Below are 26173 nucleotides of genomic sequence, written 5' to 3' on the forward strand. Positions count from 1 at the left end.
TCCAGCCTGGGTAAGAGCTTACACTCTGAAGTGCAATAGGGTGAGATCAACTCTCTAGGGGGAAACACAGCCTTCTCCCCACCAACAAATTCTCAAGATGATTTTGATCATCCAGCTGGGGCGTTGGGAGTTGAAGATAGGGACAAGTGACTCTCCAATGAACTATAATAGAGAAAGGTCAGGAGAGAACGGCTGCGTCCAAATCAATGGGGTCAATGAATAAATGTAAACCAGCTGGGGCTTTTGTAGGACATGGAGAAATCAAGGGATGAGCCTCTGCCCTGAAAATGAAGAGGCCTGTGGAAATTCTGGGATTTAGGATTTTCAAAGACCATTTCCCCACACGTTTTTTAAGGCTTTAAAATACTTTCAGAGCAAATGGAATCTATTGAAGGCAATTTAGGATTGAAAATCAAACTGCATCTTTACCTAACTCCTCCTCCTCATTTCATAAATTCATATCAGAATGCCTTGGAATTTAAAAATAATAAATTTCAAATGAAACCCAGATCAATAGTAAATATTTCCAATTCTTCTAATACCTCACCATTTTTTATTAAGAGTTTTATTTTGAATGTTCTTTTTTTAAAGCCTGTTAGTTTCAAAAGCAATTTAATTTTTTTATCTGTAATCTGAAATTTACATCTAACTAGTAACAGATGTGATCAACTAGCTTTGGCCTGACCAGCTTTGTTGAGATTTATAGTAGGAGTTCTTTGTAACGGATTGTTTTTCACCCATGTTATTCAATCATTTGGTTTAATAATTTATTACTTTTAACCCATTCAGAGAACTGCCTTTGATTTGTTTTTCCTTTAAAGGAAACAAAACATGTTTGTGGTTTCATAAAAAGGAACCAGCTGAGCTTTTGCTCTGAAGAGCTGGTTGACAGGATGCCTAAAAGAGTAAGAAGCAGTCAATTGTTTGATCGAATTTCTCCTCCCCCCCCCACTACTGGCCGGGAGGCGGCGGGGGTGGGGTGCGCGGTAGTGGCTGGAGAACTCTGTGCAGGAAGGAACGGGCCGTGGATGTGTGTGCTTGGCCGAGTGGGCTGAACGGTGGTACTAACCTGAGCAGTCCTGCAGCTGCTCAGCCAGGAGGTTTCTGGATTTCTCACTGGATGACTCACTTCTAAGCATAATCTCCTCCCATGAAGTAGAATCTCTGAGTGGGAAGCCTGGAATAAGTGCCTTTAACAAGAGCGCCAGGAGAAGCTGGGGCAATGAGGGGTGAGAATTGCTATCTCTACGGTTCAGATGAGAGCTTTAGAGGCGTTTAGAGCCGACTACCTCTGAATATTGGGTGTCCTGCTGGAAAACAAACCGCCTTTCATTTTGTTAAAGCCCCAGCAAACTTTCCCAAATGACCTTCAACCCCCAGAGGCAACGGAGAAAATGCTGGAGGGCGCATCAGGTTCACTGCTTTCTCACCTTTGGTCCTTAATAAGGACAGATACTCCTGAAATATAAACTATGGTCTTTGGACTGTATTTAGGAAAGTCCTAACAGTCCTCTGGAGTCACTTGTCCACACTCGCTTGGTAGACCGGATGGTGAGTGATCCACATGGGAATGTCCGATATGCATGGGAGAAAGGGTCCTTTCCCAGCTCTCCAAAGACCAGGGCTGCTGAAGCCCCGACAGGGTGCAGTACCAAAGAAGCACGTCCCTTACCCTGTCCATGCTTGTGTTTGTTATTGATGACGATCTGCACGATGGTTCCCGACGCTTGCTGCGAATCCATGAGTGCTCCCCGGTGACTTCTGGCCCCGGGAAAGCGGGGCAGACCTCCAGCCTGTCGGCTTGGTGGGGGATCATAGTGCGAGCGGTGGTAAGAATGTCTCTGTGAAATGACAAAGGACAAATTCAGCCCCCCGAATCTACCAATGAGACGACTGAGATGGACTTAGCTGCCTTAGAAGCTGTTTGATCGTTTTTAGTGAGGAGCTCTGATCTTAAATGCATGTCCACCGAAACCAACAGAGAAATTGGGATGTGGCGGAAGAACAGTGCTGGCAGCATGCTGAGATTTCCCTCTCTTCTGGCAGGAGACTGGCCTAGATTCACAGACAAGCTCCTGAGGGAGAAAAATAGCCCAAAAGGGTGAAGTACCTTTCCTGCTCCCAAGAATCTCACCTTCAGGTTTAAGAACTTACATAGTCACCTGCAAGGCAAGGCAGAGTGTGATAGAGGCCACAGAAGAAGGATAAAATGCTGTGCAAATTAGGACGAGACAGAGAGCTTCTAGTTGGGGAGGGTTTGTGACCTGGGCCATGAAGCATGAGTAGACTTTTTACAGGCAGACTTGGTGAGGAATATTCCAGGCAGAGATTTCCAAGTTGAGAAGGTGTAGCAGAGAACAGAGAGTCCATAAAAGGGAACAGCCGAAGGATAACATTCCAAAAGTGGGTTAGAGCCAGATCACGGAGGACTTGCAATGACAGGCTAAGGGGCGAGGACTTTATTTGGTAGGCAATAGAGGTGAGGGTGTAGAAGCCTTTCAGGGATTTATTTTTTTTTTAAGTATGTAAAAAAATCAGAACTGTGTTTCAAAAGCATTGAGCCCTGACAATGTGTACGGTGAACCAGAAAGGGGGAAGAGGTGGGAGGCGAGTCTGGTCTGGATAACAGGTACTGAGACTCCAAACGCAGGCAACGGCATGAGGGCACAGAGCAGGGCACAGATACCCCAGACGTTTTATAGACAGAAGAATGGACTCTGCAGGATGGCACTAGAATGTACGCTCCACAGAGGTGAGAACTTTTGTTGTGTTCACTGCTATATCTCCAGCGCCTAGAACAGTGTCCAGCATCTAGAAGGTGCTCATCAAAGCCTTGTTGAATGGACGAAGGAAAGCTGCGGTCCCTCATGAAAGTTTAGAGTCTTGTAGTACAGACAACCCCATCACTGCTCTTTCAGCAAGGGTTCAAGACACACGATGAGCCCACTATTCTGCTACCCACCCCTTGCCCAGTAGATGAAGTAGAATGGGGTTAGAGGAGGATGGAACGGATGAAGAATAGAACCTTAAGGCTTAAAGCCCAATAACACTGTGTTTTAGGGGTAACTGTCAGGGGTAAGGGAAGGGGATGGGTCCCACGAAAGAAGCTTTTGCAGGCAATTACAAAGGAATATCCTCATATTCACTGATAGAAATAGCAAGGAACATTGAGAAGGTAGTTATGGGATCCCCTGACCCCACCATCCCCTAAAACATTTATTTTAGTTATGTTCCATAGACACACATGTTGCAAACTTAGCTTTGGGAATTATTATTACTCTCCTGGTTAGGGGGTGGGGAGGCATGGGTGAGAGAAGGCGAGAGCGAACAGGAGCTGGAGTAAGAGAAAGAGAACATTATCCTATATCTAAGAAGAGCCCATGCTGGTGCATTGCTATAAAAACTCACACAAATAAGAGTTTGCGTCAATTTATTATCATGCGCACAGACAGGATTCTCAGCGCAAATATTTTTCATTCCCACAATGGCTCATATGTCTCTTTCTGCCACAATCACTCACATTCCACAAAGGCCATTACAGATTGTTCTGTCCTTTCTGGAGTTTGGCAAAGTTTTGCCAAAGGAACACAGAGAGGACAGTTTGGCTGGTGGGTGTCCTACTGATGCTGAAAGGAGGGGGTTCGACGGGGCTAGAATTTGAAAGGGAAGGTCGCTGACCCAGTATAAGCTGCAAGTACAAGGAGTTCTCTGATTCATGAGGGTGAACACAAATTGAAAAGCTGTTCTTCGGTACCGGGGACTCTGATCCTGGACATATGATAAGGGGAGAAAAATGATTCAAGACACACAAAAAAGGAACTCAGGGCTTTTGATCAGAGGCCAACCCAGCCCTCCCCAAACCTCATCTAAGTCTTTTATTTTACAGACAGAGAAACTGAGGCCAAGAAGAAGAGGGGTTTTATTTGGGGTGAGAGTGATAGTTGAGCTTTTGGAGACGGCAGGAGAGTGGGAGAGCGGGAAAGGAGAGAGGAAGAGGAAGAGGAGGAGGACGTGGGAGAGATCACATCTGCTTAAGCTCAGGGATCCCCAAACATTTGCTTAAAAGCTGCTCCAAAGAAAAATTCTCTCCCATATAGAAGTCTGCTACAGTGTTCACAATCACACACGCCACTGGTCTCCATCTCGGCTGCACACAGAATCACCTGGGGAGCCGTAAAAACACTAATCCCACCCCCAGGGATTCCAATGGAATTGGTCTGGGGTAAGGCCTGGGCATCAGGATTTTTATATACTCCTCAGGGGACCCTAATTTGAAGCCAAGGTTGAGAATAACTGACATAAAGGATCTTCTGTTTCGGCCCCCGGGGTTGGGGTGGTGATGTGTGATTTTGATTTAGGAGTAATGGCTCTTTCAGAGTCGCTCCCCTGAACAAATGAAAAAGGCTTACCAGGGGCCGTTCTGACCTTGGAACTTATAGTGAAGGAGAAAAAGGCATTAACGCCTTGGAGTTGTAAGTGAAATTGGAGCTTATCTTTAAAACCAGCTGTGAACAGGCTGTTTGAGAGAGCAGGTCAAAACCAGTTAGGTAGAAGCAATCATATGTCTAGGCTTTGTTTTCTTCTGCTCAATATTTTGGTATTATTTGATTTACTGACTTGAAGGACTGACAAATATCTCAGGCTTCTGAGATGGCTGTTACACAGTTCTATCCTGATGTTGGAAAATCTCCACCATTGAAGAAGTTACCCAGGAGTTTCTTCTTTACTTGTTCTAAGGTCTAAGATGTAAGGGTTTTATCGGCAGAAACAGGAAAACATGAAAGTTTAGAAATGGCCTCAGAAGTGCCTTCCTCATTCTGATCCTGTGATACAGTTTTGCAAGATGTTACCATTGGGGGAAACTGGGTAAAGGGTACAGGCCATCTCTCTGTGTTCTCTCTTACAATTGCAAGTGAATCTACATTTAATCACAAAATTAAAAGTTTAATTTAAAAAATGTCTTCAGAATCCATTCTAATCCACACAGCCATGAGCACGTTACACCTTAGTCAGGAGAAACCTAGGACTATCCCTGTCTGGGAGACACTTAGGCCAGTTTCCTATCCAGAGCATTGCTCTGAAAATGTGAATGAGACATGGATTTTTATGTGTTTCATATTGTTTCTATGCCAAATTCTTTCACGTTTCTAATGGTAAATCTCTGAGTAATCTATTGGGGGCAAAATCGGAGTTTGGCTGTTGTCCAAAACAAAATTATGCTTGCTTTCATGTTTTGGCTTCCCACCCCGTGCCTATTTCTCTCTCCTCACATTCCTCCCCCCAACACACACACAAACACACTTCCTCCGATGGTACAGGGACCAGTTCATATGAAGCTATGATCTGGAAATCAAACAGAAACCATTTCAGGTTTTTACAAAGGAGTCATCATTAAACCACTGGTTCTCCTTTTTGTGCACTTCGTAAAACTTGGTTAAACTGATGGTTTTGAGCCCACTTGGCAAAATAAACCAATCAGCTGTGTTTCTGTTGACCCGAGGTTGTGATGGTTCCCTAGGAATAGGAACAGTCTACTAAAAGGGACACTCTACTGAATCAGAAATGTTTTTTTTTTCCCATGTGGAAAGTTGGGCCTGCAAATGCTATTCAGAAGGGATTCTCCTACCTTCTAATAAGTTTGAAGAATTTCTCTCTGATTTGGGACAAAGTCCTATGCATTAACATTAAGGAAAAGCCCCCCCGCCCCCTGCCTTTGCAACACACACACATACGTTTCACTCTACCTTCCACGCCCATTCATTCAACACATATTTATTGGGTGCCAACTATGTGCCAGGTACATACTTTTCTGTTACTACAGATGCTATTTATTATTTAAATCATATCCTGCAATATCTATCCCTTGTAGAACAAAGGAAAATATTTATTTATAATAAAGTGGAACCATCTGGACATTTTGGCCTACCAGGCGCAAATGTTCATTTCTAAAGATAAGTCTTGAACTCCTTTGAAAATCTATAACTCTTTCAAGGCCCTGCCTTCTATATCTGACCTCTTTTGCTACGGGAAGTATCGGATTAAGTCCAGCCCTATGACCAGCAGTTTAGGAAGAATAATGAGGCTGAAAGACAATGATGGAGGTGGGGGCAGCATGAGACAAAGTCAAGAAGAAAGACTAATTAATGGCATTACCAGCAAGACCACTGAGGGGGCCATAGTGCTTAGTGTTGGGGGCTAAGGCACCCAGCTTAAGGTGACTGAGACCTAACTTTGGCTTAGAATGGCATCTGGTTGACAGCTACTAATTTAGCCACTCTCGACTTCCTACCATGATTAAAAACAAAAAATTGGGGCTGAGGAAAAGAGGAAATTCACAACACAGAACAGGGAGACTGACATCATCTCCCGTCAGGATCTGGAAGGAATCTCACTTAGTATAAAGCAGATACACTGCTGGATGGAGAAAGTCTTTCCTCGGGGTCTATGTTAACCCACAAACTGGGAAGCCCACGCTCTCTTGCAGGAGTGCTGCTTTTTTGAGATATCCAGAGTATTATTCTCCACTCCATTCACAAATCCTTCTCCATTCATTTGGAAACAAGAATGTCTAGAAAAGAATATGACTAGACAATAAAACAAATACAAATCCTTCCATCTCCTTGCTGAGGGTGTTGGCAAGCTGGGGGCATGCAGGTCAGAAGTGGCACATGTGATGGCCTTAGCCACACTGTGATGTTGGTACTGATCATTTTATTAGGTCCTGGATCAACGCCTTCTTCCATACCCTCATGATTCTTGGGCCTGACCTATAATTCCATAGACTCTTGCCCTAATATCCAATGTTTGCTGAGAACTAATTTCCGAGGTTTTAAAAATCATCTAAATTTGATTTATTACAAAACTAATTCATGCTCATTGAAAAATATCAAATAATACAGAAAATACAAAATAAAAAATCAAACGCTACCTTTCCTCCTGCCCACTTGCACCCCTCTGAGAGTATCACAATTAATATATTGGTATGTGACCTTCTAGATCTTTTCATATGCATTTACTCACATGCACACACAATTTTTACATAAGGAAATGATAGTATAAATTGTATCCTGCACCTTGTTTTGTTTACATACTATATCTTGGCGATCCCTCCACTTTACTACATTTTGACGTACCACATTCTTTTTTTTTTAAAGAAATTCACGTTCTTTTATTTATTTATTTATTTATTTATGACTGTGTTGAGTCTTCATTTCTGTGCGAGGGCTTTCTCTAGTTGCGGCAAGTGGGGACCACTCTTCATCGCGGTGCGCGGGCCTCTCACCATCGCGGCCTCTCTTGTTGCGGAGCACAGGCTCCAGACGCGCAGGCTCAGTAATCGTGGCTCACGGGCCCAGTTGCTCCGTGGCATGTGGGATCTTCCCAGACCAGGGCTCGAACCCGTGTCCCCTGCATTGGCAGGCAGATTCTCAACCACTGCGCCACCAGGGAAGCCCCCACATTCTTTTTAACAAATGTATGGTGTCCTATAGATTGGGTGTGTTTAACCAAACCCCTATAGATTGCATTTAGGTTGTCTCCATTTGTCTTGCTTTTATGAAAATAATTCTACGTTGAATGCTCTGTATACTTCTTTTGTATGAGGGTATGATGAATACCCATTTATTTGCAACGAATGCCTTGGTATATTTTGTACTTTTTGTACACTTTTTTTATTGGATGAAAGATTCTTTAAATTCTATAGTGTTTTACCTTTTTCAAAAGTTTCACACTCATGATTTCATATAATCCCATATGGACTCATATAAAGTCCTTTAATATGATAGATCCTTTGAACCGGAACATCTTCTTTTCTGATTTTTAGAGGCTTGAAGTGTTGCTCTACTTAGACATATATTTCTTGGAGGGATTCTCTTTTGTTAATTACTTCAAAATAAAAAGGAATAAGAGACGCTACTACTATACATAGAGAGATGCCCACTCGTAAGGCTTATTCTGAGATTAGCACCAAGAATAGAAATGAGAAGATGTTGCAGGTTGAGAAAGGGAATCTGGCTGCTACCTCTCCTTTCTTCCAGCTGTATGACTGAGAGCCTAAGGCTTAGGGGAGGTGTCTATGGACATGTCCAAGGTACCTGTGCCCAAAGGATGGGCTGACCTACCTAACGATCCCACAGAAGGTCCTCACTGTTGAGGCTGGGGGTGGTGACTTGCCTTCCTTACAGAAGACAAAGATTTGGCAAGTCATCCCGAAAGGGTACCAACTTCTAATCTAGATGAAGGGTGCCTAAGGGCTAGGCTATGATTTCTTCATGTTCATGTCCTGGCCCCAGTTACCAATTATACAATGCACTTAAATGGTTCCAGGTTGGTGATGATGGCATTCACACTTCTGAGGAAAGGGAAGAAAAATGGTGTTAGAGATGGGCCCTTTTATGGCGTTGCTGGGACAGTACCCATGGAGGGAGGGAAGTCTGGCCTGATGCTGTGAAAGATTGAATTATTTGAGCTATTCACACTTACTGCTTCTCTGTTGGCAGGTTGCCTGAAGATATCACCATCAGAATGTTCCCACGACAATTCTCCATCCCCTGTTTATTAAAAAGAAATAAAGAATTATACATACATAGAAGGGGAAAATATCAACCTGTGACCCAGTAACATTTTGGGTTCTATGATCCCAAGTTTCTTTACACATTTTAGCTGTTCTGGCTGTCCTTCAAACAGCAATGTTGAAAGATTTCTCCCTGGGTGTGCCTCATTTTTCAAGACAACTCTGAAAAAAGTTGCCACTTTCTAAAACAGACCATCCAGCAATATTACACAGAATTTGGAAAATAAAAGGGAAAATAATCACTTTCCACTGTAATATAGCCATCATTGTCACATTTGCTTATTTTATTCTGAAGATAGTTAAGTCTTTTACAGGTCATATTCAACTTGTGTTTAAACTACCCTTCAAAAGTGAGAGTTTTGAGGATTTGGTCTGTCATGGTTTGTTAAATTCACCATTATGCCTCTGAGAAGTTATGACTTGATCTGAAAGTTAAGGTAAAACTTGCTGTGGTTAGAGTGTTTACGTAACCCACATCTTCTATTTTTGCCTGAGACACCTTTCTCTGGGTCTCCACAACCCACTTTTTGAACAGTGAATCCCAATCATTGCTGTCTTCCAGACTAACTGCTTTTAGGGGGAAGATTTTACTTTCAGCCTTGAGAAAAGCAAAATCACAACAGATATGGCTATTCCTCAGCTGATTAAAGATAAAAAATAAGAGGATAATCTCCAAAAATACTGCCTTGTATTATCTATGACCAAACAAGCAGATGGGAAGAGCTCGGTCTTAGAGATATTTGCACCACTCTAAATGAGTACTATTTATGTGTGTGTGTGTGTGTGTGTGTGTGTGTGTGTACCTGGTTGAGGATAACCCAATATCTATTCAACCATATATTTCATGGAATAACACGGAATACAAAAATGTATAAACATTAAGAATTTTCTATTCTAATTCATCTCCCAAGCTTTCAAAACCTAACTCTAACTAGTAACGCGTTACTGGTTCAAGTACTTACTGGTTTAGGGCTGGAAAAAGACCTCAAGATTAATTTGATACCAATATTATCATCGGGTAGCGACATAAAACATAGCATGGCTTTAACCTCCATGATTCAAAGATCATCTTATGGAAAAAATTATGAATTTTGAAGATTTAACTATGATTGCTACATTCATCTTCCTAAAACACCACTTTGATTATATAATCGTATCATTTCCTGATCAAAAAAACCCTCAGTGGGTCCCCATCTAAGACTCTCTATTATCAGCTCCCACCTCATCTTTACTGAGCACCTACCTCCGACCCAACTATCTTAGCTACTCTACAATGGGAACCCTTTGACCTCTTTACCCTTCATTGAAACTGTGGCCCCCATTCTTGCTTCCATGTTTTTGCTCATGTTATTTTTCTTCTGAAATTACTTTCCCAGCTCCCACACTCCGTAGCTCCTGTATGACTATAAAAACCATGAAGGTTTTCCTCCTCTACAAAGTCTTCCTCAAGTTCTCTCACATACTTCTGATTGCCTAAAGGACTTAGCATTCTGTAACCTTAGAGATGTACAGGACTCCAGGCATAATTTTGTCCAACTGTTCCATGTAACAGGTGGAGAAACCAAGGCTCAGAGAGAGCAAGGAGCCATTTACTCACATAGCGAGTTGATGAGAGCTTACAACCCAAATCTCAGATTTCCTGGCTCCCAAATAAGTATGTCTATTCTATAAGAGCAGGGTTTATTATTTGTGTTATTAACTGCTGTATCATCATGATCTATAACGGTGCCTGACACATAATAGTCACTCAATAAATACTCATCAAATGATAGAATTGGGAGGCCTTCTCTTATCACCTATCTAAAATTTCAAATCCCCTCTGATACTTCTTATCCCCCCTCTTTGCTTTTTGATCTTAGGACTCAACAGTATCTTACAGTTTATATATTTTATTTGTTGTCTGCTTTCTCCCACTAGAATTCTCCTATGAGAACGAGGATTTTTGTCTATATCATGTTCACTGATGTAACCTGCAGCACCTAGAACAGTGCTGGGCGCATAGTTAGTACTTATTCAAAACTTCTTGAATGAATGAATACTAAACCAGTTTACAATATTTTCTTCTGTTAAATGTTTCTTGAGCCTGCCTTGTCTCCCTAAAGAGACTGTAAATCCCTTGAAACCAGAAACCATGTCTTAGACCTCCCTCTGTGTCACCTACATCACTGGTTCTCAAAGTGTGGTCTCCGGACCAGCAACATCAGCATTAATTGGGAACTTGTTAGAAATGCAAAATTCTGGACCCCACCCCATACCTAGTAAGTCAGAAACTCTGGGGTGGGGGGTCAGTGATCTGGGTACACATCAGGTGCTCAGTATATGTACTGAGGTGAACTTCAGTAAAAAATACAGAATTAAGTACTTAGCCAGTAGCATATTTGCCTCTTCCTGGTTATTCCATGTCTGAGTAAAGATGGTAGACAAAGATTACACTCAGACTATCTGGAAACCCTGACTAACTTTGTAAGAGTGAAGATGCTTTCACCTTTGTTTATGTCAAAAAATAATGCCCAAGTCATAATGGCCATCATTAAAAAGTCCACAAATACTAAATGTTGGAGAGGGTGTGGAGAAAAGGGAACCCTCTTACACTGTTGATGGGGAATGTAAATTGGTGTAGCCACTATAGAGAACAGTATGGAGGTTCCTTAAGAAACTAAAAATAGAATTACCGTACGGCTCAGTAATCCTACTCCTGAGCATATACCCAGACAAAACTATAATTCGAAAAGACACATGCACCCCAATGTTCACAGCAGGACTATTTACAATAGCCAAGACATGGAAACAGCCTAAATGTCCATCAACAGACGAATGGATAAAGAAGATATGGTACATATATACAATGGAATATTACTCAGCCATAAAAAAGAAGGAAATTTGCAGCAACATGGATGGACCTAGAGATTATCATACTAAGTGAAGTAAGTCAGAAAGAGAAGTCTAGACAAATACCATATGATATCACTTATATGTGGAACCTAAAATACAACACGAAACAGAAACAGACTCACAGACGTAGAGGACAGACTTGTGGTTGCCAAGAGGGAGATGAGGTGGGGGAGGGAAAGATTGGGAGTTTGGGATTAGCAGATGCAAAACAGTATACACAGGATGGATAAACAACAAGGTCCTACTGTATAGCACAGGGAACCATATTCAATATCCTGTGATAAACCATAATGGAAAGGAGTATGAAAAATAATATATATATCTATAACTGAATTGCTTTGCTGCACAGCAGAAATTAACACAACATTGTAAATCAACTATAGTTCAATAAAATTTTTTTAAAAGAAAATAATAATGCCCAAAAGTCAGTTAACATACATTGAACACTTCTTGGGTGGAAAACCTGATACTAAGGCAGAAGGAGAAGAGAAATCACGGCTGGACCCTTGCCCTCAAGACATTTACAACTTGTTTGGGGGTGACAGGAAATCAATATAGAAAAGAGCCTAAAAAACACACACACAGAGTAGCAACTGGAAACACAAATGGAATATACGTGCTTAGGAGATATTGAATGTGTGGAGTGAGCAGTCAGACGTAATCGTGGAAAGCATCCCCAAAGAATTGTTAAGTCATGTTTTTAGAAGTAGATACTGCAGGGTATAAACAGTCATATGGGCAGAAGTTATCGCCAACTGGAGGGAACGGCATTTGCAAAGGACCAGAGCTTTGGAAATAGCAAGTCACATAGTGGTCGCAGCAAGCAAGGTGTGGCTTGAGTGGAAACTTCAGAAGTGAAACAAGAGAAAGGGGGCTGGTGGAGAGATAGAAAGGAAAGGAAGGAGGGTGGGAGGGAGCAAGGGAGGGGGATGGGTTGTTGAGATAACAGGGTGGTAAATAATTCCTGTATGGACTTCGAAAAGAGGCTGAAGACTTCATATTTGATCCCGTTACCAATTTTTAGGTAGAGGTGCCTATGGTATAAATGATATTTGTGGAAGCTTATCCAGGCAAGGGAGTGCTGACTGGTTGGGGAGCAATTGGAATCTGGGAGGCCAACCAGGAAGCTATTATAGTAACATGTGACGGGCCATGAGGATCTAGATGGAGAAGAAGGGGTGAATCACACTACTGCAGATAACAAGAAAATGATAAGACCCTGATGGAAGATTTGGTAAAGGAGGAGGAAGGCAAAGGAGAAAGTATAAAATGACTCTAGGGTTGCAATCTGGAGAGCTGGGGAATGGCACTGCCCTCGACAGTGATTGAGTGGGTATGGACTTGGATTTACTTGTGCCGTTTTAGCTGGCAGTGGTGGGTCTAAGCTATGTCCTGAGCCAAATGAAAATATGGGACCAGAGAGAAGATTTGAAACCAGAAAAGATTTGCCAGCAAAATGGCAAAACAAAATGTAAATGCTATAGTGTGTGATTTCAAGCCTAATCGAAGTAGCCGAAAGAGAACAAATAACAAAAGAAAAATGAGAGAATAGCTCTCCTCATCAAATGCCCTTTTTAAATGTAGATTTAATGATTGGTATTGACATGAAATGTTTATTCAGCATGACCTTCTAAGAAGTTCAATTTATTGCATTTAGACCCTAGAGTCTTAAAAGGGCTTTTAAAGAGTATCTTTAAATACTTAATAGTCCAGACAGAATCTTAAAGCAATATAGAAGCATACAGTCCCTGTTAAATAAGCAGAGAGGCAAGATAGCAAAGCAACGAGGCAAGTCAGTTACCACACAGACTATTAAATACCCTGTAATACAAGTTCAGATGAATGTGTCATAACCACCTAAGCATTTGCAGACAGTTATGTGTACCTAAATTTGAACTATTTCACTTCATCAAAAACTACTGGAGCCATTACTTCGTGTGTGTGTGTGTGTGTGTGTGTGTGTGTGTGTGTGTGTGTATTCTCAAGTAGGAACTACTAGTATTTTCATTGCCTTTGAGCTTTCAAAGTCTTCAAAATGGCATTCTCTAAGCTTGCACATTCTATAAGTAGCTGCTAAAGGTTTCAACATTTTAGTTATTTTATACATGAACCATAGTTAAACTTGAATTATCTTCTTAGATGTTCACATTAGTGGTTCTTTAGACTGGGGCAGGGTCTATCTGGAGAGCTGAAAATAGGTCTGTCCATTTACAATCTTATACCTTATACCTTAGATATTATAACTTAGATATACATACATAAAATACATAAAAGAAAAAAGTAGGCACCAAAGCCCGAAAAAAAAACCTGTTTCTGTGCTTTTTTTTCCCGATTCACTGGACAAATTATCTTGAGTGAGAGGAAGCCTCTTTTTTCAGCCAAGTCATTAAAAAAAAAAAAAAAGAAAAACAATGATTCTAATGGAGACAGATGGATTCTAGTTAATTCCGAGAAGCAACAAGATGTAATTTTAACCAATTTTTAAAACCAAAATGAAAAACAACTCTAGTGTACTGTATGTCAAACAATATTCATTTAACCTTAAAAGCCACATGTGTTGTTTATTCAAACCTCAATTATACTCTGAGTGGTACCCTATGGAGATGGAATGGCTTGGCTTTCTGGTAATGGGAGAAATGGAGAACAAGTATTTGAAAAATGGTCAAGAGCTCGGCTAAAATTCAGACTGTTTATAACTCCCATTGCTCCCATTAATCTCTGGTTGGCCGGAGCAGGTCACAGAAGTAAACCCTGTTCTCTCAAAAGGACTAAGTGTACAATGAGATTATGAGATACCATGAAGATAAACCTCAGACAGCAAAACTACGCCAGCATGTGGCCACTTCTGAACCACAGACAACATCATAAATAGGGTGCCCATAGGTCCCGATTTATCTGGGACAGCCCAGTTTTATGCCTGTTTCTCTGGCAGGCATAATTATTAAGATTGCCTCTCTCACTTTCAAAAGTGTCTCGGTTTGGAGGATAAATTATATGGTTACTCTAATCATAAGGCAGAGAGAAATTTTAAATGAATCCCCGAGACAGGGGGAAGTGATCTCCATGACAAGGGAAACTGATCTCTGTATTTTCAGAGGAACAAGTTGAAATCAGCAGAATCAAGGCAAATGGTTAAGGGTTTTTGAGGAAAAGTGGGAGAGGGCAGAGAGGAAGAAACTGATAGTGAAATCTCCACCTACTACGTGCCAGGTTCCCTGGTGGGCCACTTTACAGCCAGTACTCAATACCCAAGCTGGAGATGAAAGAGGGAATGGAAGCAGATGACTCTGGGGAGGCTTCCATCAAATATCTACTTCTACAAATTCTGTGGAGAGGGAGCAAGCATGCTGAAATTTGAGGGAAGCTTTAAAGACCACTGGTATAAGGATTCGCCATTGGTAGACATGTGAGCTCCCAATAATGATATATAGTATTGAAGAAGCCCTCCAGTGTCTCACAAAGTGGACAGTCATTTTCTTTAGAAAATACCTCGTTGTCGAATAAAGCACTTTATTGCCTGGGCTGTCAATACAAGCTCTTAGCATTTTAAACAAAATATCTGCTTGAGAAATACTAAGACACAGACAAGGGAGGTGGGGGGACTCCTGGCCACAGTGGCAAGCCAAATCCAAAGAAGAGTACTAAAGTATCTAGAAGAATCAGAAATGTGTGTTTTTTTAAAAGTGCATTGTGAGAGTGCATATGTTTGCGGGAAGGCATCATGGGAGAGGGAATAAAGAAACTTAGACAGTGCCCACGACCCACATTCTGCTCTTTCAGTGGAGATGTGGTTAAACAGATCCAAGTTCATGGTTAGAAATGGGCTCTTTGCGTCCCGGAGTGGTCCCAATGAATCTGCTGGAAGTGTTAGCATGTCTGGCCCCTGAGAGCACAGTCATCACAAAGTCTGCTCCTCCCAGTAGCCTCAGAGTTAAGAGTGGCGGAGGTTGCTTCACATCCCCAAGCCGAGACGCATCATAGTAATAACGGCGAAGAAAACAGCCTGGAGCCAGACTGCGTGGGTCCAAATCCTGGCTCTGCCCCTTCTCACCTGTGTGACTTTGGGCAAGTGAATGAACCTCTCTGTGCCTCAGTTGATAAAATGGAGACAGTAATACCTATCCCATAGGGTTGTGAAGATAAAATGAATTAGTATATGCAAAGAGCTTAGAACAGCGCCTGGTACACCGTTATGTCAGTGTTAGCTATTATTCCCCCTCCCTCTTCTTCCCATCCTTTCCCCCCACTTCTTCCTTCTTCTCAAGAGTAGCTTACATAGGGGAAAACCCAACTTAAGGGACCCTCACAAGGGTACTATGCATTTAACCAAAGAAAGCGTCTGTGTTAAACAAACAAGTGAAGCCTAGCAGAAAGAGAAAATTTATGCCCACACCTAGAAAAGGAACAATATCATTTCTAAAGTCAGGGTCCTGGAGATAGCAAAAAAATTAAAATGGCTACAGAGATTCCTTCAGCTCATTCCTTCTAAACTAATGATTAGATTTCTCATCATTATGCTAGTCCTCTCCTCCTTTTCATCTTTATTTAGAAAAGGAGTTTGCGTTTTAATTAAACCTCTTTTCCTCTCTTGGCTTAAAGTAATGCTTGAGAGGACAGATATCTGCTTCTTTGGGAGGCAGTGCAATTTACATACTCATAAAGTGGAGTGGTAAAAATCCAAGTACCCAAATAAAATACAGTCCTGTGCTACCACATTCATAAATGGAAAATAGCAAGCAGGATGGAAAAGGGAAACTCAGTGATCCACCAGTGTTTACTGTCTTGTCAACCTGGAAATGAAAAGCAGTCAGTTTAGGGTCCTTCTTCTTTCCACTTTGGCTTCCTGGCCCCATCCAAAGAGGACTGGACTACTTGGTGGGAGCAGGAGACGTGGGTCTGGTTTTAATAGCCAAAGCTAAGGGAAAAGTGGATGTAGCTGTTCCAGCAATTTGCTTAAACCAACTGGATAGTTATATCAATTTTCCACTTTGCCTGCGCCATGGAGACCTGGACTTTGTAAGTTCTTACAGTTATAATGTAGATAATATTCAAATATGATTCCTCTGCCTGACATCACTCTTCTTTCTCATGTTTCTTTTTCCTCTGTTTATACTGTCAGTCAAGAAATCAGATTAATTTCCACAAATGTTGAAGTCTAATTTCATGAAAACTATTCTAATAAGAGTAATGCGCATACCCAGCGGTGTGTTTCTGGGCAGTCATGGTATCCCTTGAAGTAGTTAGAAGGACAAGGCTGAAAGAAGAGTGGCTTTAACCACCCGTGAAGAAATAATTGCTCTGAAATGCTTCACTGGGAATTTCTTATTTTTATTGTAGAGCCAGACTCATATACACATGAAAAACCCTCCAACCCAGCAACAGGATGGGGCATTATTGACCTTGACAGGATATCCCAGATGGCCAGTTAGGAATCATCACTCTTAATTTGTTAAACTCAGTATGAAAGTCAATGCTGTCCCATCCACCGTCTGAGGGGTTTTCTGTCCAAGAAGAAACATTCTAGACATAAAAGACATGCCAAGGAGGAACATGATGACCTCAGAGGGGTGGGAGTCCTGTGATAGTCAGCAAGCATGTGGAGGTGAATTCTGAGTGCAAAGGATGGAAAGAGAACAAAAACCACCTGAAAGTTTCCATAGAAGGAGAAAGCTTCCAGTTGGGGTTTAGAAGAAGAGGAGAGGTAGACAAGGATAGAAAATCCCTAAGATGGTCCCTAAGATGAACACGAATGATTCACTTTTGAAGAGGAATTACTAGTGGTAGTCAGACTCTTCTATAGCTATGAAAAGACTGGAGTGTTTCAATACATTTTGAAGTTTAGGTGACACATACAAAGTAGTGTTTCTCATTAGCAATGTTTCCTTCCTATCATTATGACCAGGAGATGGTAGTGTTTCTGTAGAAAATGTGGGCAAAACCAAAAAGAGCTCTAGACTGATATGTGAGGATCTATATTTGGAGTGTTATTTTCTCTAGTTTCCTGTGATTTTGAAAACTTTGAAAAATTTGGTAGATTTTTGTGATGTTAAAAAAATATCTCACATACCACTTCCCTCGAGATCTCTGGGTTCCAGCCAAGATGGCGTCTGAGGGGTAATTTTGCTGCTTTTTGGAAAGAGAAATCAAGAGTCTTACGTAAAATGGCAGTTGTCTTGAACACTGACAAATTGCTTTTAAACAGTTGCTTCCAGTTTCAGTCACCTTGAAGGAGTTAGCAAAAATGTCTCAATTTCATAAAAAGAGATTCAATTTTCATGCTGGGCTCACTGGAGATGTTTTGGATAAATGGGCTTGGGATGAGTAAATTGTGAGGTCAGTTATTTCTCCTGCCTCCCTAGCCAGGACTGCACTTGGAGTGCTTGTCAAAAGCTTTTCATAACTGTGGTTCTCTTTCCTTTTAACAAATCCATCACAAGCTACATACTTAATACTATGCTAGGGGAAACAGAGGAAGAAGATGGTCCTTTCCTTATAGAGCTTCCCAGTTGAGGAGCCAAGATCCATAAAACAGTGAACAATACAAGAAATATTTTTAAATGCTGTATTCTACAATCAGACCAAGCCCTGAAAGTGGTCAAACAAGGAGACCAGTGAGGACTAGAGTGATCAGGTAAGGCTATTTAGAAGAGATGCAATGTCAGCTGGGGTCTCGAAAGAAGGGTAGAATCCTAATTGGTAAAAGAGAGGTGGGAAACTATTCCAAGCTTGTGGGGAGTAAGAGTCAAGAGAGGCACAGAACAGGAGGTAGGATCAAGATGGCAGCATAAGAAGATCCTGAACTCACCTCCCATGGGCATACCAAAATTACAGCTACTTACAGAGCAACCATCTCTGAGAGTGACCTGAAGACTAGTAGAAAAGATTTTCCACAACTAAAGATATAAAGAAGGAACCACAACGAGACAGGTAAGGGGGTGGAGATGCTGTCTAGTTGGGACCCACGCTCCTGGCAAGGTGACCCATAAGTGGGAGGGATATAAACACAAATGTCCTACCCAAGGAGTGAGGGCTCCACATTGGACTCCCCAGCCCAGGGTTCCCACACCAGGAAGACAAGCACTCAAAACATCTGGTTTTGAAAACCAGTGGGGCTTACATTTAGGAGAGCTGGAGGGCTGAAGGAAACTCAGACTCCGCTCTTAAAGGGTGTGTGCAAAAATTCATTCACTCCAAGTACCAGCACAGAGGCAGCAATTTGAAAGGCACCTGGGTCAGACCAACTTGCTGATCTTGGAGAGCCTCCCAGAGAGGCAGGAGGCAACTGGGACTCCCCTGGAGACACAGATGCTGGTGGCAGCCCTTACTGTAAGCTCATTCTACTGTGCTGATACTGGCACTGGCAGATACCATTTTGGAATCCTCCCTTTAGCCTCTTAGCACTGGGGACCACCCAACCCACCAGTGCACCCATAGCAGTCGTGAGCCGCCAGGTTGCACAACCAGCCATGCCTGAGGCCTGCCCTACCCACCAGTGTACCTGCAGCATTAAACACCACCAGATTGCACAGCCAGCCAGGCCAGGGGCCAACCATGCCTACCAGCACACCAGTAGCAGTTAGCCTTGCCACAACTGCATGTAGCCCATACAGGGGACACCCCTGGATCATCTGGCTCTGGTGACCAGAGAGAACCATGCTGTTAGGTCCCATAAGACATCTTTTACATAAGGCCATTTCTCCAAGATCAAGAGACATGAAGTCCCTACCTAATACATAGAAATAAACACAGATAATTAGGCAAAATGAGGAGACAAAGGAATATGTTTCAAACAAAAGAACAAGACAAAAACTCAGAAAAAGATTTAAATAAAATAGAGATAAACAATCTACCTGATAAAGAGTTCAAGGTAATAATCATAAAGATGAACTTGGGAAAAGAATGGAAGAAAACAGTGAGAACTTCAACAAAGAATTATAAAATATAAAAAAAAAATCAGAGCTCAAAAATACAACAACTGAAATGAAAAATACACTAGAGAAAATCAAGGGTAAATTAGATGATACAGAAGGATCAGAGACCTGGAAGAAAGAGCAGTGTAATCAACCTAGCAGAACAGAAAAAGAAAAAACAATTTTTAAAAATGAGGATAGTTTAAGGGACCTTTGTTACAGGTTTAAGTGTACTAAAATTCACATTAGAGGGGTCCCAGAAGGAGAAGAGAGTGAGAAAGGGGCAGAAAACTTATTTGAAGACATAATGGCTGAAAACTTCCCTAACCTGGGGAAGGAAACAGATATTCCAGTCCAGGAATCACAGAGAATCCCAAAAAAGATGAATCCAAAGAGATCTACACCAAGACATATCATAATTAAAACGGAAAAAGTTAAAGAGAAAATTTTAAAGGTAGCAAAAGAAAAACAACTAGTCACATACAAGGGAAAGTTATCAGCCGAAGTTTTAGCAAAATTTGCAACCCAGAAGTGGGTGGCAAGATATATTTAAAGTGTTGAAAGGAAAAACTTCACCACCAAGAATACTCTTCCTGGCAAGGTTATTATTCAGAATTGAGAGATAAAGCATTTCCCAGACAAGCAAAAACTAAGAGTTCATCATCACTAAACTGGATTTACAAGAAATGTTAAAGAGTCTTCTTTAAGTGGAAAAGAAAAGGCCACAACTAGAAATAAGAAAATACATAAAAGAAAAAAAATCTCACTGGTAAAAGCAAATATATAGTAAAGACAGTGGATCAGCCACTTAGAAAGCTAGTATGAAGGTTAAAAGACAAAAGTTATAAAATCAACTATAACTAAAATAAGTAGTTAATGGATACACAAAGTAAAAAGATGTAAAATATGACATCAAGAACATAAAACATGGGGGGGGGCAGTAAAAATGTATTGCTTTTAGAATGCATTGAAACTTAAGTGACTATCAGCTTAAAACAATCTGCTATATATCTAGATCAATATATAAACCTCATAGTAATGAAAAACCAAAAACCTACAATAGATACACAAAAAATAAAGAAAAAGGAACCCAAACACCACACTAAAGAAAATCATCATAGCACAAGGGAAGAGATTAAAAGAAGAAAGGAACAGAGAGAACTACAAAAACAACCAAAAAAACAATTAACAAAATGGCAATTAAGTACGTACCTATCGATAATTCCTTTAAATGTAAATGGTTTAAATGCTCCAATCAAAATACATAGGGTGGCTGAATGGATGAGAAGATAGAACTCATCTATATGCTTCCTATAAGAGACTCACTTCAAACCTAAAAACACATAGGCTGAAAGTGAAAGAATAGAAAAAAGATATTCCATCCAAATGGAAAGAAAAAGAAAGCTGGGGCAGCAATACTCATATAAGATAAAACAGCCTTTAAAACAAAGACTGTAAGAAAAGACAGAAAAGGCATTACGTATTGATAAAGGGGTCAATCCAACAAGAGGATATAACACCCACCAATATTTATGCTCCCAACATAGGAACATCTGAACATGTAAAACAAATATTAACAGACAAAAAAGGGAGAAATTTACAGTAATACAATAATAGTAGAGGACTTTAACACCCAACTTACATCAATGGATAGATCATCCAGACAGAAAATCAATAATGAAACACTAGTCTTAAATAACACTTTAATCCAGATGCACCTAATAAATATATACAGAACATTTTATCCCACACCAGCAGAATACACATTATTTTCAAATGCACATGGAACATTCTCCAAGAGTGACCACATGCTAGGTCACAAAACAAGTCTCAATAAATTTAAGAAGACTGAAATCATACCAAGCATCTTTTCTGACTAAGCGGTATGAAACTAGAAATCAGTTAAACAAAGAAAAGTGGAAAAAAACACGAACATGTCGAGGCTAGACAACATGCTACTAAACAAAGAAAATCAAAGAGGAAATTTAAAAATACCTTGAGACAAATGAAATTGACAACACAACTTTCCAAAATCTATGGGACACTTCAAAAGAGGTTCTAAAGGGAACTTTATAGTGATACAGGCCTACCTCAAGAAACAAGAAAAATGTCAAATAAACAATCCAACCTTACACCTAAAGGAACAAGAAAAAGAGGAACAAAGCCCAAAATTAGTAGAAGGAACGAATAAAGATCAGAGTGGAAATAAATGAAATAGAGACTTAAAAAATAATAGAAAAGATCAATGAAACTAAGAGCTGGTTCCTTGAAAAGATAAACAAAATTAATAAATCTTCAGCCAGACTCATCAAGGAAAAAAAAGAGAGGGCCCAAATAAATAAAATAAGAAAGAAAGAGGCGAAGTTACAATTGACACCACAGAAATACAAAAGATCGTAAGAGATTACTATGAACAATTATATGCCAACAAATTGGACAACCTAGGAAAAATGGATAAATTCCTAGAGACACAAATCTCCCAAGAATGAATCCGGAAGAAACGGAAAATCTGAACAGACCAATCACTAGCAGTGAAACTGAATCAGTAATCAAAAAACTCCCAACAAACAAAAGTCCGGGACCAGACAGTTTCACAGATGAATTCTACCAAACATGTAAAGAAGACTTAATACCTATCTTCCTCAAACTATTCCAAAAAACTGAAGAGGAAGGAACACTCCCAAATTCATTCTATGAGGCTAGCATTAACCAGACACCAAAACCAGACAAAGACACCACAAAAAAAGAAAATTACAGGTCAATACCCCTGAAAAGCATAGATACAAAACTCCTCAACAAAATACAAAATGCCCACTCTTGCCACTTTTATTCAACATAGTAATGGAAGTCCTAACCACAGCAATAAGACAAGAAAGGGAGACTAAAAACATCCAAATTGGAAGGGAAGAAGTAAAACTCACTATTTCCAGATGACATGATACTATAAATAGAAAACCTTAAAGACTCCACCCAGAAACTCTTAGAACTATGGCATTTTTCACAGAACTAGAAAAAATCATCCTAAAACTTGTATGGAACCACAAAAGACCCAGTATAACCAAAGCAATCTTGAGAAAGAAGAACAAAGCTGGAGGCACCACACTCCCAGACTTGAGACTATACTACAAAGCTATAAGTAATCAAAATAGTATGGTACTGGCACAAAAAACAGACACATAGATCAATGGAAAAAATAAAGAGTGCAGAAATAAACCCACACTTATATGGGCAATTAGTTTATGACAAAGGAGCCAAGAATATACAGTGGGGAAAGACAGTCTCTTCAATAAATGATGTTGGGAAAACTGGACAGCTACATGCATGAGAATGAAACTGGACCACTTTCTTACACCATATACAAAAGTAAACTCAAAATATATTAAAGACTTAAATGTAAGACCTGATACCATAAAACTCTTAGAAGAAAACATAGGCAGTATGCTCTTTGACATCAGTCTTAGCAGTATTTTTTGGATCAGTCTCATCAGGCAAGGGCAACAAAAGCAAAAATAAACAAATGGGACTACACCAAACTAAAAAGCTTTTGCATAGAGAAGGGAACCATCAACAAAAAGAAAAGGCAGCCTACTGAATGGGAGAAGATATTTGCAAATGATATATCTGATATGGGTTTAATATCCAAAATATATAAAGAACTCACATATCTCAATATCAAAAAAAATAATCTGATTAAGAAATGAGCAAGGGACCTGAACAGGCATTTTTCCAAGGAAGACATACAGAAGGCCAACAGACACAGGAAAAGATGCTCAACATCACTAATCATCAGGGAAATGCAAATCAAACCACAACGAGATATTACCTGACACCTGTCAGAATGACTATTATCAAGAAGACAAGAAACAGTATGTGTTGGTGAGGATGTGGAGAAAAGGAAACCCTTGTGCACTGTTGGTGGGAACGTAAATTGGTGCAGCCACTATGGAAAACATATGGCAGTTCCTCCAAAAATTAAAAATAGAACTACCATACAATCCTGCAATTCCACATGTGGGTATTTATCAGAAGAAAACGAAAACACTAATTAGAAAAGATATATGCCCCCTTATGTTCATTGCAGCATTATTTACAATAGCCAAGATATGGAAACAACTCAAATGTCCATCGACAGGTGAAGAGATAATGAAAACATGATACACACACACACAATGGAATATTATTCAGCCATAAAAAAGAATGAAATCTTGCCATTTGTGACAACATGGATGGACCTTGAGGGCATTATGCCAAGTGAAACAAGCCAGACAGAGAAAGACAAATGCCGTATGATCTCTTCTATGTGGAATCTAAAACACAAAACAAACAAACAAAACAAAACAAAACAAAACAGAAGCTGACCCATAGATACAGAGAACAAATCAGTGGTCACCAGAGTGGAGGGGGGGTGGGGTATGGGTGAAATGGACGAAAGGGGTGAAGGGGTACAAACTTCCAGTTATAAAATAAATAAGTCACGTAGATATAATATACAACATAGGGAATATAGTCAATAATATTGTAATAACTTTGTATGGTGATAGGTGGTTACTAAACTTACTGTGGTGATCAATTCATAAGGTACATAAATGTTGAATCGCTATGTTGTACACTTGAAACATATAATATTGCATGTGAAAAAAAAAGAGAGGCACATAACAGGGCTGAAGGTGGGGAGGAACATGGCATATTATAAAAAGAGAAGTGTCAGCCTAGTGGAGAAGGTGTGTGTGTTGGTGTCAGAGAAATGAGGATGGGTAGTGGGTTAAAGAAGGGTCCGATTGTTTGACAGAGGGCCTTTAAAAACAAGCTGCAGAACTGAGATTGGATAAAACATGGTAAGAAATGGTAGACACTGGCCAACATGATCAAGTAGTTCCTTAGGAAGTGAAGTCTGAACTTGAGTATGTGCAGCAGGTGCAGTGCAGGAAGGACAGTATAGATACCCCTACAACATAGGGTGGCTGGTTTCATGGTGGGACCAGAAGTCAAGGATCCTGGGAGGATAGGACTGCCACCAGTTATCCCCCCAACTTTTGAGTCAATCCTCCCACACCCTGCGATGCAGAGGGCAAAGAGGAATATGGTGTGAGTTGAGGCCAGAGAGATGGTCTTTAGAGTCTTCCTTCACCTCTCTGAGTAGATCGACCCCTGTCCATTACTGGCTTTGGTAACACCTTTCCTTTGCAGCATGTGGCACAGTTGCGATTTCATATTTACCTGTCTCGACATTTGATAAATGTCTGTCTTCCCCACTAAACTCCGCAAGGACCGGTTCCAGTCCTGGACTGTTTTGTTTACCACTGTGTCTCCAGTACCAGCACAGTGCCAGGTACTCAGTGGTTGCTCGACAAATGTTTGCTGAATGAAAGAAGGTAGACATTTACACTCGGGCCTCTCTGAGCCTAGAACGACAGAGTGTTCCCCTGTGGTTGGGAATGGGTAGGTTGAGGCCTTGATGGGGAAAGATGGGCAGTGTGGTTACTCTCTTGGGATTATCTGCCTATACCAGTGTGCCACGCATGTCCTCTCTTTCCCTTTACCCCCCTGCAGGAGGAGGGGCTCTTGTCACACTCCTCTGGACGGCTCCCACCAAACAGCATAAGAACCTGGGACTCCAGAGCCAGGCCAACAATGTTAAAATTCTAGCTCTGCCACTTATTACCACGTATCCTTGGGCAAATCACTTAACTTCTCTGCCTCAGTTTCCTCACCTGTAAAATGAGGAAAATAATAGTCCCTACTTTGTTGTGAGGAGCAAATGAGCTGTTACACACGTAAGTGCTTAGACCCCTGCTTGGCACAGGGTAAGTGCCACATATGTACACTGCTTACCAAATGCAGGCTTGGCTCTCAATACAGCCGATAGCTTACCCGAAATATGTCTCCCTTGCCTAGAGTCCAAGAACACAGCCTTCCCCTTTGCTTTGGCAAGATAGGAAGAAGACAAGAAGCAGAAATGATCGACGGTGGAGGGAAGCTGGGTGTGGGTTTGGGTGTGAGGCCTGCCTGCCCAGAATGTGGCCGTGGTACAGTCTCTGAAGAGATTTTCTTCTTCTGATAAAGTTTCCCTTAAGGTTCCAGTGGCTGTTTGCACTATGCCTCCAGTCCAGATGAGGTTTGCTGAAATGCCAGCAATGACACACATCCTGCCAACACTCTCCTGACTGTCCTAGCCTCAAAGACACGTCTAAACAACTGAGGCTAGGGTTGAGATTCAATCCACGGCTAAGATTGCTGCCTGACCCAGGAAGAAAGGCACACATTAGTGTTTGGTGACAGTGCAGAGAGCCTGCTTCAATGGGGCCCTTTATATGAAGGTTTGCAAGTTCAGCACTCAAAAAGGTTATTTCTTCTGCAGTATTTTGCCTGCAATTAGGGCAGCCAGCATAGGGGAGAAGTGTGTCTGGGTTGCCTGCTGTATGAGTAATATGCTTATACAAGGTATACCTTTGTTAAAAACATCATTTCAACAGAAAAAAAAAATAACTAGGTGCTTCAGAAATAAGGACTTCAAAGGAAATTCAATCACATTATATGCAACTGAAACATACAAAGAAATTAAAGACAGAGAAAAAAGCATCAATTGTATGAAAGTGTAGGATTTAGTCTTTAGAGGGAAAGATGAAAGAGAATGGTTTATTTAGGCTGGAGAAGAGAAGGCAAAGAGAGAACTTAATGAATTGTCAAGTATGTGAAGGGGCAATACACGATCAATAATAACTAGCTTTTACCTGTTGCTTCTGAGGACATAACAAAAAGAAAAGAAATTTAAATTGTGACAAGAGAACCGTTGAGAAGA

The 26173-nt window shown here is 40.8% G+C and overlaps 1 protein-coding gene across 5 annotated transcripts in view; it reads right to left on the reverse strand.

The window, feature by feature from the left end:
• The window catches only part of CHRDL1 (chordin like 1), a 115790-nt gene that overhangs the window by 17033 nt on the left and 72584 nt on the right, over positions 1-26173 (reverse strand). For all 5 annotated transcript variants that reach the window (XM_082377262.1, XM_082377260.1, XM_082377264.1 and 2 more), the window contains 2 exons: positions 8482-8549; positions 1673-1841 (listed from right to left, as the gene is read on the reverse strand). In XM_082377262.1, coding sequence (XP_082233388.1) covers positions 1673-1841; positions 8482-8549 — 237 coding nt within the window. The remainder of the gene's footprint in view (positions 1-1672; positions 1842-8481; positions 8550-26173) is intronic.

Source organism: Balaenoptera borealis, assembly GCF_965194805.1.
Source record: "Balaenoptera borealis genome assembly, chromosome: X".
NCBI classification, from domain to species: Eukaryota; Metazoa; Chordata; class Mammalia; order Artiodactyla; family Balaenopteridae; genus Balaenoptera; species Balaenoptera borealis.